This window comes from Ambystoma mexicanum, chromosome 6p (assembly GCF_040938575.1).
Source record: "Ambystoma mexicanum isolate Mex_15411 chromosome 6p, UKY_AmexF1_1, whole genome shotgun sequence".
NCBI classification, from domain to species: Eukaryota; Metazoa; Chordata; class Amphibia; order Caudata; family Ambystomatidae; genus Ambystoma; species Ambystoma mexicanum.
The window spans coordinates 1,303,755,607-1,303,775,951 of NC_090935.1; the positions used below are offsets into that span (position 1 = coordinate 1,303,755,607).

Sequence of the window (20,345 nt, forward strand, 5' to 3'; positions counted from 1 at the left end):
CTCCTTAAAAACAGGAGAGGCTCTTCAGGTGGCGATCCGGACCACTACAGCAGTGTGCAGCGATTTCGACCACGAAGGAAATCCTCTGGCTGTAGAAGATGAGCTGGTTATCCCCACCAGGCTCAAGGGAAGACTACTCCGGACTGGATCTTCTCTTAGTCGTTGAAGGGTAGATCGCTCAGGACTGCAGCAGGGCTTCACCGGTACGGGATAGTTGCAGCAGTCGACCTCTCCTCCGCTTCTCTCCGGTTCCTTGTAGTTCCAGTGGCGACTCTGACTTCCAGCCCAAGAGACCTGCCTTTTATGTGAAAATCCCCCATTCACACAGCCTGGCTGTCAATCACACAGCAGGGGTTTTGTCCAGCCCCGACAACCACCTCAGCCAATCATGGCAAAGTGCGACTTGGGTTTCCTAGGATACCCTGTGCAGGGGGCGACTACACCCCTCCCTCATATTCAACCCACCTAGACACCCAGGCGCCTAGAGGAGGGCTTCTTGGCAGAAGCCCCCCAAAAGACAGTGAAAAAAGAAGGCAAACCTGGTTTGCCGCGCAAAGTAAAACACAAGAAGGACTTTAACAAAAAGAAATGGCGAATAAACTCGACCGGAGCCAAAAGAAAAAGGATTTGGTCAAGCGGGTTTAAGTTCGAGGCTAATACAATAGCCTAAAACAGTACCACATTTATATAGTATAATTGCGGTAGAAAAGTTAGGGTAGATACCACTGCCACCAGCCAAGTCTAAATGTTAAAAGAGTGAAACAATGCTCTAGGAGGTACAGATAAAAAGGGCTAAGGATTAACCCCTTTCAGTACTCCATGTAAGATGAGGTGTACTGGATCTGTGGTTAAATGACTAAGTAAAGTTAATGGTAACTTTACCCTTTTCTGCGGGACAGTAGTCAGCCCCAGAAATGGAGTTGGGGGAAGTCTAAAAGACAACCCTGTGCCACTGCACTGAATGAAGGTGCTGTGTAACACACAAAAGAAGGGGGCTACTGAAGTGGTGTACTCCAGAGTCCCAGAGTCCACAATCACAAAAACAGAGGAAACACACATGGCAAACATGTGTAAGTGTGGGGGAAAAGCTCACACTCTTACCAAGTGAAAGAAATAACTCCAGAAAATCCAGCAAAGCTGCCGGGGGACTCACTAGGTAAGGGAAATTAGCCATTGAATGAGAATTCTCCCCAACACTCGCCCCCCCCCCAGACTAAGGGACAGTAGGATTTAATCCACTCCTGGATGGTTCTCATACCTCTAGTCGGTTACAACATCCTAGAGAGACCATCAGCATTTTGGTGGCGACTTCCTGCTCTGTGCTCAATGGAAAAATCAAATCCTTGCAGGCAGATTGACTATCTGAGTAACTTTGGGTTTTCTCCTTTCATTTGCATCAGCCATCTCAAGGGTTGGTGGTCAGTCTGAATGATGAAGGTAGATCCATACAAGTATGGTCCAAACCTCTTCAGTGACCATACAATAGCAAAACATTCACGTTCTATTGTTGCCCACCTTGTCTCAGGATCCTTTAACTTCCTGCTGATGAAACAAATGGGGTGTTCCCTACCTTTCTCATCCAGTTGATTAAGGACTGCACCTATACCTACATTAGAAGCATCAGTTTGTACAATGAAGGGTTGGTGATAGTCGGAAGCTCTTAGGACTGGAGCTTGACGAAGGGCTTTCTTTAGATCTTCAAAAGCTTGATTGCACTCATCATTCCACCTAACCCTTTTAAGGAATTTGGGGAGGAGATGACATTCAAGGGAGAAGCTATGGTCCCAAAGTTCTCTATGAAGTTCCTGTAATACCCAGTGAGACCTAAGAAGGCTCTCACTTGGGTTTGAGTAATAGGGGTGGCCCAGTTTTGTACAGCTTGTACTTTGCTAGGCAATGGCCTTATTTCACCTCCTCCTACCTCATGTCCAAGGTAGACCACTGTACTCTGACCAATTTGAAATTTGCTTGCCTATATGGTCAGATGGGCCTTTTCCAGAGCCTGCAATAGATAGCCTAGGTGTTCAATATGTTATTTCCATGTAGGGCTGAACACTGCAATGTCATCCAAGTATGCCATACAGAAGTCCTCCATCCCATTCAGAACTTGATTGACCATCCTCTGAAATGTAGCAGGTGCATTCTTTAGTCCAAAGGGCATTACCTTAAATTGGTAGAGGCCAGCTGGGGTGGAGAATGCAGTTTTCTCCTTGGCATGGTCTGTCAGGGCTATTTGCCAATAGCCTGACATTAGGTCAAATGCGCTGAGGTACTTGGCTGCACCAAGTTTGCCCACCAGCTCATCTGTCCTAGGTAAAGGATGGGCATCAGTCGTGGTGACTGCATTTAGAGCTCTATAGTCCACGCATAATCTCAACTCCTTGGATCCTGCCTTTGGTACAAGCACAATTGGGCTAGACCATGGGCTAGTAGAGGGTTCTATAACCCCCGAGATCAAGCATTTTGTTGACCTCATTCCTTATATAGGGTCTTTCATTATCTGACATTCTGTACCCCCTGCTTTTGACACGCAAACAGTCACCAGTGAGGATATCATGCTGGCCCCAAGGGGTCAAGCCTGGTGAAAGTGAGAACAGGGAGGCAAACTGATTTAACAGTAACTTGCACTCATCCTGCTGGTCAGATGTGAGATTGGAAGAGAGATTAACTCCTCCTCCTCCTCCTCCTGAGCTGAAGCTAGAAGCAGAGCTCCTATGTCAGGTCTAGAGACATAAGCCTTTAAACGGTTGGTGTGAAAGATTCTGGGAGCTTCCCAAGGGTTGCCTAAATCCACCAGATAGTTCACCTCTCCAAGTTTACCCACAACTTTGAAGGGTCCTATCCATTTGTCATGCAAGGCCTTCTGCCTTGTGGGGATCATACCAAGAACAAGCTGGTCTTGAGAGAACTCAACCATGTTAGCCAAAGGTCATGCCAATGTTTGACCAGAGCTTGACCAGCCTTCAAGTTATCACTTGCCTCTGCCATCATGTGTGACATTTTCCTCCGGAGACCTATCACATAGTCAGTCACTCTGACTGGCTTGGGGGAAGGAGCACTCTCCAACCCCTCCTTAATCAGGGCCAATGGACCTCTGACTGGATGGCCATAGAGAAGTTCGAAGGGACTGAATCCTACTCCCTCCTGAGGGACTTCTCCATATGCAAAGAGAAGGCATGGCAGTAGAAGGTCCCACTTTCTTCTAAGGGTTTCCTCTAAAGCACCTACCATGCTCTTAGTTCTGTTAAACCTCTCTACCAACCCATTGGATTGGAGATGGTAGGCAGTTAAGAACTTTTAGTTGACTCCACAGGTTTTCCACATGGCGTGCATGTAGTGGGACATAGAATTTGATCCCAAGTCAGATATCACCTCCTTACGAAAACCTACTCTGGTAAAAATACCAAGTAGGGCCTTAGCCACAGCCAGAGCCGTAACAGTCCTCATAGGTATGGTTTCAGGAAATCTAGTGGCATGATCCACTACAACCAGGATAAACCTGTTGCCTGAAGATGTGGGAGGGTCAAGAGGACAACAATGTCATTCCCAACCCTCTCAAAAGGAATTCCCACCACTGGAAGAGGCACCAAGGGTGCCACATTCTTGGCTCCACTCTTGCCAGAGGTTTGGCAAGTGTGGCAGCTTCTGCAGAATTTGTCTACTTCTGAACCCATTTTAGGCCAGTAGAAGTAAAGAGAGCCTTTCCTTGGTCTTCTTAAAACTTAAGTGACCAGCCGAAGGTATCTCGTGGGCTAACTGCAGAAACTGTAGTCGGTTCAATAGAGGTACTACAAGTCTTTTGCAGTCTCAGGGGTTGACTCAGTTGGTTCACTGTAGAAGAGGCCATCTTCCCAGTGCAACCTATACTTCCCAGGCTCAGTCCCATTGAGCTGAGAAGCTGCCTGTAGGCAAAGACCTTCCAAGGTAGGGCACACTCTTTGTTCCTTGCTAAAATCCTCCCTGTTGGGCCCACCTTCTGCCAGTAAAGACTGCAGCTCAGGATGCTCAACAGGGTCAAGATCTCCTACCAGAGTAAGATCATCTTCTAGATCTGATTCCTCAGTATCTAGCTGAACCATACAGGGTTGAACCTCACACTCCGCCTCAGCTGGTGAAGGGGTCACAGATGTGACCTTGGACAGTCTCAGAGATGTCCTTCTGGGCACAGGAGTGCTTGCTGGTTTCTTGCTAGCAGATGTGGGGTTCCCCCCCTTGTCTTTTTCTGACCTGCAATAGCAGTAAGTCAGTCCTGTGAACTTGGGGTGATAATTTCTTCTATCATGTCCCCAGGAGAGCCTCTCAAGGTTCTCTCCCTTGCAGACCTTGTGAGCTCCTGTTTCCTTCTGCTGGGAGGCCTGGGGGTACTGGACACAAGTCCAAGAGTTTTAAGGTCATTACCTAGCAGGACCCCCCCAGGTACGTTATTCTGCACACTTACAGGTATTCTGATAGTCATGTCATTACACTGGATGAGAGCTGGTAACTGGGGAACCATTTGCACAGGGCCTCCAGCTAACTTGGTTAAGTGGTTGCGTGCCTTAGCAACATCCCCCACCTTGAAAAAACATTCATCAACCACAGTTATGCTGGCTCCAGTGTCTCTGATGGCAGGGGTTTCCTGACCATTCACAAGAACACTATCTTTGTAATACTCTTTAGTATTATCTGGGATTGAGTTATAGACATCTAAGTTCTGTTGTTCCCAAAGACCCAAGGACACTAAAGAAACACTAGCTGAGACTTTCATGGGCTCATCAGCTAGTAACTGAAAGTTTCCACTGGTTATAGGTACTTCATCCACCTGGGAGAACGTTAAGGAGAGAAAGTTGACCCCTGAAGGTTTACCCTTACATCTGGGATCTCCTTTCATATGGTCCGGTAGCCCACAAAGCATTTTCCAAATGCTCTCTGGAATGGGGGTTTGTTCTGACCTCCATCTGGTTTGGGACCAGATGGTACAGTAGCCTGATTCGGTTTCCCTTGTGGCTTACCCTGGTTATGGTTGGGGCCCTCTTTTGGATTGGAATTATTAGAATTCTCTTTGTTGTCTTTCTTTGGCTGCTTTCACTCATCCTTTTTCTGAGTGACCCCAGAATCCCTGTGAGTATCCCTGTTGGCAACCCACAAGTCAGCAGCCTTAGCTAGCTTCTTATGATCCATCTCCTTTGAATCAGCCTTGTGCTGTCTAAGCTCGGAGGAGCAGACATCAAAAATAGACTCCAACATTACAAGATTCCTCAAACCTTCATAAGTGTTCACTTTGTAACCCTTAACCCAACCATCTAAGTTTTTCAAACATTCACACACCCAGGTAGTCCAAGGGGTACCATCATGCTTTTTGAGGGTTCTAAACCTCTTAAGATACTGGCAGGGGTTCTTCCCAAATCTAGCTATTAGTGCTAGTTTCACACACTCCTAATCCTGTTTATCCTCCTCCCCCAACTCCATTACAGCATCACTTGCAACAGGGGGAAGCCTAGAGAAAAGCCAGGGAATCAGCTGATTCCCTGAGATACCTTGAATCCCATGATTGTACTCAAACATTGCTAACCAATCCAAAACATCAAGTTTAGTCTCATACATACCAATCATTTCCTTTGGCATACGGGGTCTCTTAGGGCTCGAAGACCTAGAAGACTCTGGGAGAGAAGCATTTTCTACAGACAATTTCTTCATCTCTATTTTATGATTCAGCTCCATTTCTCTGAGCCTTAACTCTTGATGTTTCGTGGCAGTTTGTGCATCAATACGTTTCACTTCCAATTCAGGTCTCATTTTCTCAAGTGCAATAAACTCAGGAGTAAGAGTAGGACCTGTGGGGGTCCCTGTGGACAGACATTGTGGTTTCTGAGCAGGCAAAAGAGTTGTAGGGTTTCCTAACAAGGACTCATCTACTTCTTCTAAATCAACACTCTCAGAATCAGAAACATCAGTATCCACATTTGCTGGAGGGGTAGGCCCTTCTGACCCACTCCCCAGACTTTGTTTTCCCATTAACTTTGCAATCAATTCAGATTTCTTTCCTTTACCAGAGAGACTCCTCTCCCTACACAGGGTTCTCAAAACCTCAGTAGTGTAGTTCAAGAGACCCTCTTCAGTGTATATTTCCATATTTGACATGATTTCTTAGTTAAATAGAATTAGTGGTGTTAGCCTTGTGGTTAGTTGAACCCAAGCAATAGCAGCACTCTAAGTGTAATCACTCTACTTCCAAATCCTCACTGCTGTACACCAGTGTTAGGCAGAATCCTGTGCAGTGCCCTTAGGGACCACTACACACAATCAAGACTACAGGTGGAAATATAAGTTTTACCCTTGAGATAAGCCTGGCTGCTCCACTACTGCTACCACTTTAACATAGTAATACAGGCTTGTACCAAAGGTAAAACTTGTATTGCCACCTGTAGTCTTAATTGTGTGTAGTGGTCCCTAAGGGCACTGCACAGGATTCTGCCTAACACTAGGTTAATGCATACTGCACACACACAAGGCCCATGTGGCTTGGCTGCAGCAGGACATGATTACTGCTTTTGATATCAACAGTAGTAGTTACGGCTTCATGAAGCCGGCCTATTCTGCAGCCTCAAGATTCACATGTGCATCCTTCTACCATGATCTCTGTGCAGCGCAGACCCATGCAACCTTCCACTGTGATGGTGAAATAATATTTTTTCTAGTCCATCAGGCCCGCCCAGGATCCATTCTTCAGCGCATTGCAATAATGCCCCCACATGAAGTAATGTCATGTCTGTCAGGACAGGCTTGTTGCCTAGCTTTCCGATACTTCCAGTCTGTGATGCCATTGCTGTCTCATCAGTACAGCACTTCCACCTTCTTGACTTCTGCACAGTGGTCCAGAGACACTGGCAAGCAACACTTTAGGGTGCTCGATTAACAGGTTAGGATCACTTCACTAAATAGCTGCTAAATGTGCTTTTCCATCTTATTCATTTGCAGTTAAAGCAGATGCGACAGCGTCAGTTTTCTGACCCTGTCAAAGGGTGATGGAGAAAACTCTAAGCCTGAGGCAGGAGGCCTACTAAGGTGTTTGCCAGAGCCAATTCTACCCCAGATGCAGGGTCAGGGATTTGGAAGGGCATCAGAATGCTGCCCCTTTCTCACGTGCCTGGTTATAGATACCAAGTGCCACTTGCAATCACCCCATACCTACCCCTCTCTGATGCTGGCCAGTGCTTTCTCTCTTCCTTTGTAGGACCTCCTCATCCGCAGGGATGAAGAGCATGGAAAGACAGAGGGAGTACAGGTTCTTTAGATTTGGTCAAGGGAGACGAAGGCAGGCCGAGTGATCAGGTAAAGGAAAGATCGTGGAGCAGAGCGTGGAAAAGAATTACAGAGCATGTGCAAGGAGAGGTATTGGTTGGTGAGAGAAAGTGGTACTTGGGTGTTAGAGCGTGTATTGTGAGTAAGGTGAGCAAGTGAGACTAATGCCGTGAGTGAGAGCGTGTATTGTGAGTAAGGTGAGCAAGTGAGACTAATGCCGTGAGTGAAAGGAGGGTGAATGTGGAAGAAAGAGGTGGATAGTAGTGTAGAGGGGAGAGCAGTAGGAAGAGGACTGTGAGTAGGAAGTAGTGGGAGGAGGAAGTAGTAGCCGTGGAGAGAAGTTTGTGGTTGTGGAGAGAAATTTGTGACAGTCGAGCGAAGCTCGTGGGCGCCGAGCGAAGCTCGTGGGCGCCGAGCGAAGCTCGTGGGCGCCGGGCGAAGCTCGTGGGCGCCGGGCGAAGCTCGTGGGCGCCGGGCGAAGCTCGTGGGCGCCGGGCGAAGCTCGTGGGCGCCGAGCGAAGCTCGTGGTGGCCGGGAGAAGCTCGTGGTGGCCGGGAGAAGCTCGTGGTGGCCGGGAGAAGCTCGTGGTGGCCGGGAGAAGCTCGTGGTGGCCGGGAGAAGCTCGTGGTGGCCGGGAGAAGCTCGTGGTGGCAGTGGACAGAAGTAGTGGGGATTAGTGGGACTAAAAAGTGGTGGCTAATGGAAGGAAAGTAGAATTGACATCAGAGGGTTAAAGAGAAAGTGAGAGAAGGAAAGGTGTGGGAGGAAGAGGAGGAAAGTGGACGGCAATGAGATAAAGCCTAGAACATCAGGTGGAGGAGAACAAAAGCGCAAGAGGAAAAGAGTGAAAACTGGGCATTTGGACGGCACCAGTTACTGATATTGTTACTCTTGTTGGACATCAGGTAATGATTGACCTAGAAACCCCTGTAGTAAGACAGATAAGGCAGTTGTTTTTAGTCTCCCACCATCAGGCAGCCAAATTGCATATTGTATGGGTTACCAATCTCTAGTGACAACCTTGGACATAGGGAACACTAGACTAGGGTGGAGGGAGACGAAAGGAAGAAGGAGAAAGAAAGAGTGGGAGAGAAAGAGTGGGAGAGAAAGAGAGATGGCCCTTAGTTGAGCCCTATTCAAGCTCTTAATAAAAACCCTCTAACCATCTTTGGGAGTTGGTGTGTTCTTGAGGCCCTCTGTGACAGGTTCTACACTGGACCAAACTGACCTTGTGTTATACGAAGCCCCTAGAGGATTTGTGTAGAAGGCCCAATTAACAAAAAACTCATGTATTGGGTATCCTTGTTATCACACTCAGTCTCTTCCTCCTATATTAGTGTCTCTCTCATCAATGGCCTCACTTTGCAAATTTCCACCTGGCAATTATAAGCTTAGAAACTAAGCCCGAGAAGCAAGCCCAAAGTAAGCTCTATGGTTCCTAAAATGAAGTGCATTCCCACCTCAGAGAAACCCTTGGAGATGAATGGGTAAAAATAAGAACGCAAGGAAGATTGGGCAATCAGGGTGTTGCCGGAGTTGTACAGATACCATAGTCGTATCCCCAACGTAACACACATCTCAGGTTAATAATGTTCCATCAGTCGGGAGGTGGAAGAAATTAGGACTATTCCTTAAAACAAGCGTGAAAGCAGATAGCAGCCCGGGGCAATATTGTATTTGAAAATGTGTTTTGTGGAGGTGACCCCTGTGACAAATCCCAGGGTGTTGCCACTGCTCCTATATGGGAGCCTCTTCCCATGAGGCCAGAGAGGTGATGCTGCTACCCGATAGTACACCTGGGGGTGGTACTAAGCGGGAGGATCTCATGGGGAGGGAAAACCTCTGTGGACCAGTGATGATTATCATGGGAGATCGCGATGTACACCCTTCACATCTGTCCCCTTTATCCTCCTACCATACTCAATCCTCTGTAGTCCCACACACTCCAATATATTTGTAGAGTAGAAGATCCCATCTACATAGGACATACTGAGACGAGGGAGACAGACAATGCGCATTACCAAATAAATAAACAAACAATAAATAAACAAACTACCCAGATGGAATACGTGGAAATACTGGGACCAAGAACTACTGAGGAGGAAATGGCCTACCGTGGAACCAAGGTACGCGGTCCATTCAATACGAACACTATGTGACTATAAAAAAGGAAGGGCTACGCAATTGGTCTTACCCACCCTAGAGGGTCAAGCGGAAAGACGGGTGTCTGGGATGCTGAGATGGGAGGAGGCTGGTGTATAGCAGGGCCAAAAACAGGAGACTACTCGCACAACACCAAACACCAAATCCCTGGCATCTCTACACATTGGTCAGTGTGGAAAACCGAGATCACACAAACCTATAAGGGCTTTCTCTGCAGAGCGGCCGCAGCATGGAACCCAAACCGGCCCAACCATGGTTCGCAGGCACCAAGGGAAGCCGGCAACCTACAGAGAATGAGAAACCAGTTATGCAGGTTACAGAGAAGGTGCAAAGGCCATGGGAAGTCCTGTGGAAGCTCCAAGGGGAAGAAGAGAGCCATGGACAAGAGTCTGAGACCCATACAAAAGTCAGGGAAGCCCTGTGAGAGTCATATACAAGGGTTGGGGAGCCATATCAAGTCGGGGGAAGACACGAGAAGCAATCAGGGTTCTGGGACCCATACAAAGTCGGGGGAAGACCTGCAAGAGCTATACGAAGTTGGGGAAGCCCTGCAAAAGCCATATACAAGGGTCAGGGACCCATATTAACTAGGAAAATATCAGAGATATACGGAACAGTGGGTCTGGGAACCCCATCAATTCAGGGAAGTCCTGAGAAGCATGCAAACAGGGGTCTGGGACACACACATTGGTATGTGAACTTTGGTTAAAAAGTCATAAGGGTCGGGACCCATTGTTAAAAGAGGAAGATCAGTAAGAACAACTGATCCCCCCCCCCCCCCCCCAATCAAAAAGTCTGGCAGGATAGTGAATCAGACTTGTTGCTATGTCGGTGAACCTGAGAAAGGCCAGGGGAAGGGAGACATTCCCCCACCATCCTTTGTGTACCAGTTGTGAGAAGCGTGAGGTTAGGCGGGCAGAGGCAACCCCTACCAACAGTGCGAACTGGAAATAAAACTGACTAGACTTTCTTTCTATAGACTTGGCAGATTAACCATCTCCGAGAACCTATGGAGAACTTCTGATTCAACACAAGGAGAATAACTCTTTTTGATTCCTCATCACACAGTGAACATTAAACAATCACCCACAAAGAGGGTGTAATCCTCCTGAACCAAGAAGATACACAGTTTTCCTTAGTTTAGAAAGTAAGGGATGAAAATAGGTTTGGACACAGGATGATGGACTTTTTACTGTACTGGACATCCTGACAGAATCCTATGTTGAAGCAGGGCAACCCCTCTTAGAAATAGGGCAAGGCAGATTTCCTTTTAAAAAAAATAAACTTGTATTCCTCAATGAAAGTCTTTGCCAACAGCTATGCCACCAATGTGTCAGACTCATACTTCTGCACACTTATACACGCAAATACTTTCAGAGAAACTAGTCGAAGAAAAGGGGGGGATCCACATCTGGGGGTTCAGGCACAGTTCTTCGAGTAGTCCAAATTGATAAGACTGTAAATACGCCTTGTCAGCAAGAAAAGCAGCATGTAGAGCAGCTTTTTTCTTCTTTTGAGAGGACTCCGGATTACCTTACTGGGCGGTGGAGAAGCCTCAGAGGCTGAGATGTTGCTGAGTGAGAAGCCATATTCCCAGGAAACCTGCCTTTCCGGTGATGGGCAGGTAATTAATTCAAGGGAAGTCTTGTCGAAATGGTAAACAGGGTTAATAGCTTAAACTAAAAATGTCACATCCAAAACCCTTTAAACATTATACCTACTTGATCTGGTGGTGCAAAGAACCAAAGCCAGTAGTGGTCCCTCATTGGACTAGACAGTTTACAAAGAAGTAAGAAACACTCAAATGTGCAAACACTCAAATTAAGTCAAACAAAAGGAAAGGGATATCTTTTTGATGAATACCATACTACACAGCCATCTAATTGTCAGTACAGTGAAATATTAGAAGAAAAACAACGTATCCCACTATATATATATATATATATATAATGTTTTGTTTTTGTTCCCCCAGTACAGTTCTGGACAAGTGAAATAATGTTGCTAAATATTCACAGATGCAGTTGGCTATTGTGTGCATCTTGTAAAACAGCAACTAAGAAATAGATAATGACACTGAATGGGCCTGCATAGATTTTATTTTGAAACATGTATCTAAATATATTCAGCATGGAAAAGCAATTGATACAGGTGGCCAATGTGGCAGGCACATACTATGGAATCAATGCAGACAATACAGAATAGATTTGAAGTGGCAATTTTAACACTTATTTGAACACAATTATTATTTTTTTTTTACTTTTTATTTGTTTCTTATAAATTAGTTTCAACTAAAAATCTAACTTTGCAAGGCAATTCACTTTTAATATGTGGTTTATACAACTTACCAATATCAATGTTCTCCCTTCCAAGAGACACTAAGGAGAGGAATAGAATTTCTCTGTACAAACTTCTGTAAAAGATTGAGAAACAAATTAATCTTTACTGTGCTATTTTCTACCATTGAACTGGAGTTCAGACAGAAGTTAAGACAGATTTTCAAAACAAATACAAGTCAATAGTGAAGGCAGAAATTACCTACACATCTGCATCATGAGCAGGTTAAGTAAATACATGGGGAAAAGGGATCAAACCTACAAATACCTTTGGGCACAAACAACAATACATATGTTACTAACCTTCCGTAATGTTCTTTCTGATGGATACAGTATTGCTACCACTGGCAAAGACTGGTTTGAAAGTTTATTTTTTAGAACCACCGGAGGAGCCTCATGTAGTTCCCTCACATCATCAGAGGCGGCTGAGAATATGTGACATCCTTGGTACTTCTAAAAACCATATTGAACGTGAGATCAGTTCCACCCCTCCATCAAATATGCTGAATGAAGAATGGTATATGCTGTCGAATTATAGAAGTGTCATATCAAAAAGATGAAAACAAATTTAGAGCAATTTTTTAGATGGGTAATCAAAGTCAATAAGGAATCTGCAGGAGAAATACTGTATCCATCAGGAAAATCAACATGTTCTTCTAATGGATACATTCCAAAAGAAAGAGTCCTAAAGCTGTAACAAGGGATAAAATGAAGAGAGTTGGGAAGTCATTCTCACATTAGAAAGCTTTCAGCAATGCCCACTGTCAAGGTGGTAATGTTTTCTCAACCTTTTGAAGTCAAGACCATGTTGCTACTTGGCGCATGTCCCAAAAAGAAACGCCTCTTTGCAAAGTAGCTACCTGACCTTTCAAAGATCGGAGCCCGCAGACCAGTGTGCTAGTTCATGGCATATTTCATATTTTGTCTCTCGCTACATATTACCTTTTATTTATATCTTTGTTTCTTTAGAAGCCTCCATGCATTTTATTTTCAGGATGTTGTTTAAGTTTTTATCCCACATGTTTCTTTACTGATCATTCATTCCCATTTTTCATCATTTTGTAAAATGCCTTTTAGCATTGGCATCACTGAAAACAGACCTCCTACCATATCCACATTTGTATTGAATATTACAATTAGAAATGTGGTTATTTGCTTTAGTCCTATTTTAACCAATATTTATTGCTGCTCTGTGCTTAAAAATGTAGCTCTCTTTTTAGAGTCACTTTTCTGATATTCGTTTGTCATTTGTTTCTTGCAACTCTTTAGTGTATCATCTTTTTATTATGTTTTTATATTTTCGTGACCGATTACAAATACATTTGTTTTCACATTGTTTGCGAGCCGTCCTACACTTCAGTACAAATACGCATCTGGGGCACAAGCTCCAATACAGAAATGCTGCAGTGTCTCACACATTGCGTGGCGGCGTCACTGTGGGTTTGCATGAGTGCATTCAACGCCACACCATTCAAAGAAAGCAAGGCACTTGGGAGAAATGTTTGAAGGCCCAAGGATGTCCACACTATGCCGGCAACGAAGCACATTACAGTAAACTGTTTTCAGGCGTTCTTTCCTGATTAGCTTGTTCATCAAGACTGATGCAATAAACTGGTTTAGTAACATTGGTTCTACGATGTGGTAGCTTTTCATAATGCTGTAACTGTTTTTCCTTTTAGAACATTTGAGATAGGGGTAATATAGCCCCAAATATTTTCATTGCCATGATTCTACTAATATTTTTGTTGAGGGCTCTATTGTATTGTCTTAAAAAATTGAATAAATGTAGGAAATATTTTCAGAAAACAATCTGGAAACAAAAGTTACCTTGTTAGAATTGGGTACAGGGAACAATTGTTGGTTTCTCAATTCTTCAATTTGTCCTTTGTACATTTGCCTGTAGACGCTGTGCAAGGTAATTCCAAATGCTTGTGCCTCAGGTGTTCTGGAGGACCGCCAATGTCATGGGATCGGTCATTCTGCCTTCCTACGCTTCAGCCCAGTATAGCTGGGTGGTGACACTTTTCTGAAAGTTTGATGATTGAGAATGGAACCACAAAATCGCTGAACCCAGCTGTCAAAGCTGTCATCCAAAGAATTCTTAACACGTGACCCCCGGATCTCCAACTCGGGAACAGATGCCAAGAGCAGTTGTCCCCAACATCCCCACCTTAACTAGGGGGTCATAGTATGTCTTGATTGGGATTCGTGGGGTTGAGTTGCATGCCTGTTTGATCACACCCCCAAACTGCATTCATTTTATTGAGCATAAGGTTCTACACAGCAGCCCCTGTGCCTGGCTTTTGGTGGTGGAACCTCAGCCTGGGTTATCCTGTCTGATGTTCCTAGCACTTTTATTAAAAACGAATTCTACGGACTACAGTACCTCAGTCACATTGCTTCCTATTGCAGGACTTTGAAATACTTTACAAATTCCCTTGTGTATGGAAAACCTGGCTACTTACCTTGAGAACATCGGAACCCTCTGTTCCTAGGTTAAGGCTTGTACTCATGAAACATAGCATGTAGGTGCTGGATTGTCCTTAGATTAAACAAAACAAAAAAAAAGAAAATACCCATTGTGTTCAGGTTTTTTTAAATATGTTTTATTGGTTAAAAGTCAAATATGTATAAAACAATAATTAACTTAAAATAAACCATAAACCTTTAACATTTCTGTTCCAAAAAGAACATCCACAAACTACAACAAAATCCACTCCACCAAAAAAATAAACCTTTAGCATTTCGATTTCCAAAAATCATCCATGAGCTAGAGCAAAATCCATCCCACTAATTCCCCAGAAAACAGACCATTAGAGAGTTAAAATCAGCAACATCCATTCAAAATTCCATTAACACCCTACCTCCCTCCCTCCCTCCCTCTTCCCCTCCTGATCGGATAGCGCAACAACAAGCATTTTCATTGCAGCAATAACCAAGCGGGGCTGATCACCAATTAACATCCAGTTCCACCATTCCCCACTTGTAAGAGTTGATTTTGTCCATAAGAGTTCATCTAGAAAGAATGCTCGGGTCTCAATCAGAGCTTCACAGTTCATTACCAGATGCTCCAAGGTTTCCACATGGCAAATACTCTTACAATACCGATAGTTTGCATTTTCCACCCCAGCCATTTTCCTCTTAAACAAAATCTCTCGTGTGTAGGATGTTTAGACGACATCCGAGAAGAAGGTCACGATATTTTGATTAAGGGAATTTGATCATAAACTTTGGAAGTTTATTAACTCTCCCCCACTCAACGGACAGAGATTGTCTGAACCCCCGAGCACCATAATGATCTAAAGTGGTAATCCAATCTCTGAGCAACAACTTCCTTCTCACACTCAATGGTTTTTCAACACTCTCCAAGGCACATTTCCTATATAGCGATACCGTCTTCCAAGTTACCAATGATTCCAAAGACTGTAGTCTCAATTCAAACCTAATTGTACACATTGGGAGATCATTCGGCAGATGTAATATCTTACGACAAAAATGACCCTCCAATTTCTCCCAACAATCATATGAGAGGCGGAAAACCGCCTAAGCTCCATAGGTTAGGATCTGTGCCACCTTCTGCTTGTAAAAGGTAATGATCGGTATTAATGTGAATTTACCAAATTTCCGGTGGAGTAATCTGCCCTGATTGACCAAAGGAATCATTCTCTGCCATAGGTATTCATAGTGAGCAACCTCATTAGCATTTCTATTGACAGTAACCCCTAAGTAAACTATTGAATCCACCGTCTCTAAGGGGATTCCTCCCACACTCCAGGTAAATTTCTCTTTCTTTACCTGTCTTGCGTTCTTCATCGGCAGAATCTTAGATTTCCTTGCATTAATTTTCATACCATTACTTTTGAGGTACAATTCAAAAGCTTGGAGACGGCGCTTAAGGCCTATGGGAGTACAATCAAGGAAGACCAGGTCGTCCGCAAAGAGGATCCACGGTACCTGGGCTCCGTTAATTGTCGGCGAAAAGGCACGAACATTCACCTGAGAAAATCCCAAGTCAGAAATATATAGGCAAAACAGGAGTGGCGCAATTGCACACCCCTGTTTCAAGCCTCGATAGGTGAACATTTTACTAGATAATGTTTCCTCTGCACACAGCCTAATTTGGATCGAAGTGTTGGTATAAAGCACTTCAATAGCTTCTACCAGATCTACCGGACAGCCCCACATACGCAATTTCGCCCACAGATGATTCCTCAATACACTATCGAACGCCTGTTCGAGGTCCATAAAGGCCAAGAACAGTGTCGATCCCTTCTCCAAGCTCTTTTCTTTTAGTAAATTCAATAGGAAGAGGTTTAAGGAGGTGCCCACTCCCCTCACAAAACCGGTTTGCCTAGGGTCCAAAATTCCATTCCCTTCCGCCCATTTTTTCAGGTCGCGCAGAAGAAGCATTGCAAAAAGCTTTCCCATCGCATCCAAAAGGGCAATAGGCCGATAGTTTTTGGGGATCAGACATATCGCCCTTTTTAAAAATGGGCACAATTAAGGCCTCATTTCAACAACTTTCAGTTATGGTTCTATTAATCATGATTTGTCTAAACATTGTTAGAACAACACTTGCCCAATGTTCTTTGTTCTTTTTTAATTCATAATTCGAGATCCCATCAGGTCCCGCCACGCGAGAAGCACTCAGTTTTCCAATCATAAGGCTTACATCATGGTCATCTAAAGCAAAATTCCATCTATCCCTACCCATGACTTTGGGAGTAGCCAGACCCTCTCCCGGATCAGAAAACAGGGATTTGTAGTGGCTGATCAAATCTCTCTCAGCCACCATCACCAAGGACTTCTCGTGGCAGAATACACCACCATTGTTGATTAACTCCCATGTAGCTCTGGAGTCTTTCTTACAGACCGCTTGCAGCATACACTCAGCGTCTTGCTGGAGACGCAAATGTTGTGTGCTTCTACACCAATTTTTATAGGTCTGACAAATATTTCTTATCCTTTATTTTTTCCCAGAGCAGGAGTCACCCCTTATCTGTTTCAATGCTCTGCGCATACCTTTTCTTTTTGTAACTAGATCCTGGTCATATTCATGCTTTTTTGACCATGGCAAATCCCCTTTCCGTACACCTGGCTTAGAGAACTCTTTGAGGAGACCCCTATAGTCCGTATTCCCAGGATCCATCAGCACCTGGCTATTATAGTCTCTATTGATCCTCCTGACCTCAATCTTTTAATCTTAGACGAAGCCCACAGCTCCTCAATTCAACCTCTTACATTACATCCTTCAAACCCCTAACTCCTACACCTCCAAAACACATGGTCAGTAAGTTATGATCACTGATGGACTGGGGACTAACCACAAATTTCTCAATACTCTCCTTAAGATTTTTCGAGATAAAACAGTAGTCAATACATGATGTCAGTGATCCACTTCTCCATGTCGGGCGACCAGGAATATCTCCCTCTGTTTGACCATTTACCAAGTGCATTTCACGCAGCTTCATGCTCAGCATCAATTCATTCTCTCTTTCCTTCCATTCCTTCTCATCACACACTGTCCCAGTCTTATCCAACAATTTAATATTGAGGTCACCACACAACACTATCTTAACTCCTTCCACCTCACAAACAGCCTCATCAATCAAGTTAGTTCTAGAATTCGTAAAGTCGAAGTCCTTCCCCATATTGACTCGCCAATAAACATTGAGCAATACCCAAGAAAAGTTCCCACCCTCCTGTTCTTTCTGTAGGTATATTGCCTGGACATAGGGATTGGGGCATTTTGTGGCCGTCACTGACCATCCCAAGTCGTTCTTCATCATCATCAATAGGCCAGAAAAAGGGCGGCCCAACAGCCCTTTTGGTGCTGGGTTTAAGAACACCACATACCCATCACATTGAGGTGGCTCCCTTAACCAAGTTTCTTGGAACACAAGGATATCAATATCATTCAGAGCCAGCATCCCACCCCCAAACAAACTTCGAAACCCTCTAGTGTTCCAGCAGCCTATCCTCAATTGGTTCAGCTCCTTTTCCCTAACAGTCTAACGCCCTCCAGGACGACCCAATGCCCCTGCTAACCATGACCAGGAGGATGTTGTTGTGGTAGCAGAAGTTAAATCCTTCAACTCTCCATGGTTCGCAACTGTAAACTTCTGTGAATGTACATCTTTCTTATTAACCTCCAGCTCCAACTCTTTAAATTGCTTCCTGGATCCTTCATTACTACTTTCTTTCCTCTTTTCAACCCCTTGAGCTGGATTTCCAGTGGTCAGAGCCCTTGTTGAAGTCGCCATTTTCCAGTTCCTTTTCAATTGGGCATGAAAATCCGTTAGAGATAAATTCTTACCCTTCGGATTTGAACTAAGTGCCAACAAGGAATCCTTTATAACTTGGGAGGAGAGATGCAATATGATCCAGTCTGTCTTTTTTTCTTCAACAAACTCCACGATCTTAATATCCTCCGTCATTAATTTAATGTTCGGGGTTATGGTGTTAACCAACCGTACAACATTTCCTCTGTTCAGCAACATCATCTTGGAGTCGCTCTCCGTCCTTTCCAAACAAACCTTCGGACTCAATTCTTCCTTTTTCGGGGGGAGCTGGGGCTTTTCAATCCCCCCCCTAGCCACCTCCCATCTCAGTTCCTTGTCTGGGACATGGTTTATACCGGACTTAGCTGACCGATTCCTATTTCTGGCCCCCAAACCACCTCTTCTCATTTCCACCAAGGACCTCAAACCAAAACCCATTTCATCAATGGGTCTTTGGCTGGCTTTGACCAATCTCTCATTAGTTTTAGAAGGTACACTAAGCACAGCCATCCTTCTTTGTTCAAGTGTTTTGAAGATCCCTAAATCCTTTTCCAACTTATTCACACCCTTTTTGAAAAGAGCTGATGCTTCACTGGGCTTCAATTTTTCTTCCATTTTATGGCCCAGCGGCAGACTTTTTTCAGGGGCTGCCACCCGTGAGGACTTTTTCTTTATCATTTGGTCCTCCAGATGTGTCACAGGGGCCCTCAATTCCAAGAGGCTTTCAATTAATTTCCATTCTGAATTACTCACATCTTTCCATTGGGCATCCTCATCTGCTCTCTCAAGTTCTTCAACCAGCAGGCTCAGCTCCCCTGTTGAGGTGTCTGGTAAGGGGGGCAGATCGCACCAAGGTTTCTTAGAAGCAGGAAGGCTAAGTTGCATGGGGGGAGATCTAATATTCCTAAGGAAGGCGTGAGAGCCCTTCGCCTTCTTTCTTGCATTGGATGGCATATTTTTGGGTTTAATCGCCACTTTTAGTTTTTGCTTCACCTGTGGAACACCAGTGGCACTTTCCAAAATATCCTGTCGCGGGCCTTCCTCCATTATCCCCACGGCCTTCTGGTCCTTCTTTGAATTGAAGACAGAGAAGATGTTCTTCGCTGCAGAGGCTTCATTAGCCCCTGTCAGATCTACCACTGGCTCTTGCCCGCCAGGCCCTGATGGCTGAATCGTAGAGGATTTGACCGTACTTTCTTTCACGAGAGACAGCATTCTGGTCAACCCTTTCATCTGAGCCCTCATCCACTTACAATCTTGTAAGAGGGCTTCCATCATGAGGGCCTTATGTACTGATTCACGGCTAGCCAAATCGCATAGTCTATTTTGCCACATAAGAGAGGTTTCTGCTTCCATATTGAGTCTCTTATCAACATTCATTGCCAGAGCCTCCATGTTTTGCATTTTCTCTAAGAGTCCACCAATCAAAGCTGATTGGGTTTGAATGGACTCATTTAGATTCTCATACAGCTTCGTGAAAGGCCCTAGGGAAATAGACAAGGAGGCCATCACAAGTTACTGCAGTTGCATTAGGTTTACTCCTGGCCCACCATCCATGACTCTTCTTTTTCTTCTTCCTCGTTGTTCATGAATCCTGGGGGAGTAATCAGGAGACATGCTCCCTGATGAGGAGGACTCCGTTGGCACCTCACTTCCCGAGGTAGTCGGCCGTAATTCCCTCCTATGCGGCAGGCTATTTTCCACCGGAGGTATATTGAGGCTGTTAATAGAACTGGCCGCCGCTCCCACTGGTGCAACATTCATAGGATCATCCCCCTCAGACAGTACATGGCACTCCCCTTCCTTCGGTGAGACGGACTCTAATATATCGTCAGCCTCTCTATCCACCAGATCCTCTGCTTCCAGGAGGGATTTATCCAAGAGTTTTAAACAATCATTCACCCTGGACAGACTTAGTCTTTTTTGTTTAGCAATCTTAACCGTGAGGTCCAAGAGATTGTTGGCCAGCTTACTCGCCAGCTCCTCGTTTTCTCCCCTAGCTCCTGATGGATTAACACTCAAGGCCGCTAGTTGCAAACAGGAATTAATGCTGGGAACGGGGGCAACCAGCTCAGGAAGCACTGCACTGGTCGGGCTTCTTATCCACAGCATTTTCTTCCATGGGGGGCAAATGCGCTTCCATGACACTGGAACTTGGGGATGTGTGAAGGATTGGGATCTTGGCCTGAGGCCCTGCCCCCAACATCAACGGTCCTGGATGAGGGCCCCCCCTTTTATCATGGGCATCGAAACCACCCTCGGAACTGATTCCATTGAGGTTAGCAAT

The 20,345-nt window shown here is 44.9% G+C and overlaps 1 protein-coding gene across 4 annotated transcripts in view; it reads right to left on the bottom strand.

The window, feature by feature from the left end:
- Positions 1-20,345, bottom strand: part of DENND4C (DENN domain containing 4C) — a 2,555,958-nt gene that overhangs the window by 75,021 nt on the left and 2,460,592 nt on the right. For 3 of the 4 annotated variants that reach the window (XM_069625964.1, XM_069625963.1, XM_069625961.1), the window contains one exon: positions 11,790-11,854. In XM_069625964.1, coding sequence (XP_069482065.1) covers positions 11,790-11,854 — 65 coding nt within the window. The remainder of the gene's footprint in view (positions 1-11,789; positions 11,855-20,345) is intronic. The other variant, XM_069625962.1, reaches the window with a different exon arrangement.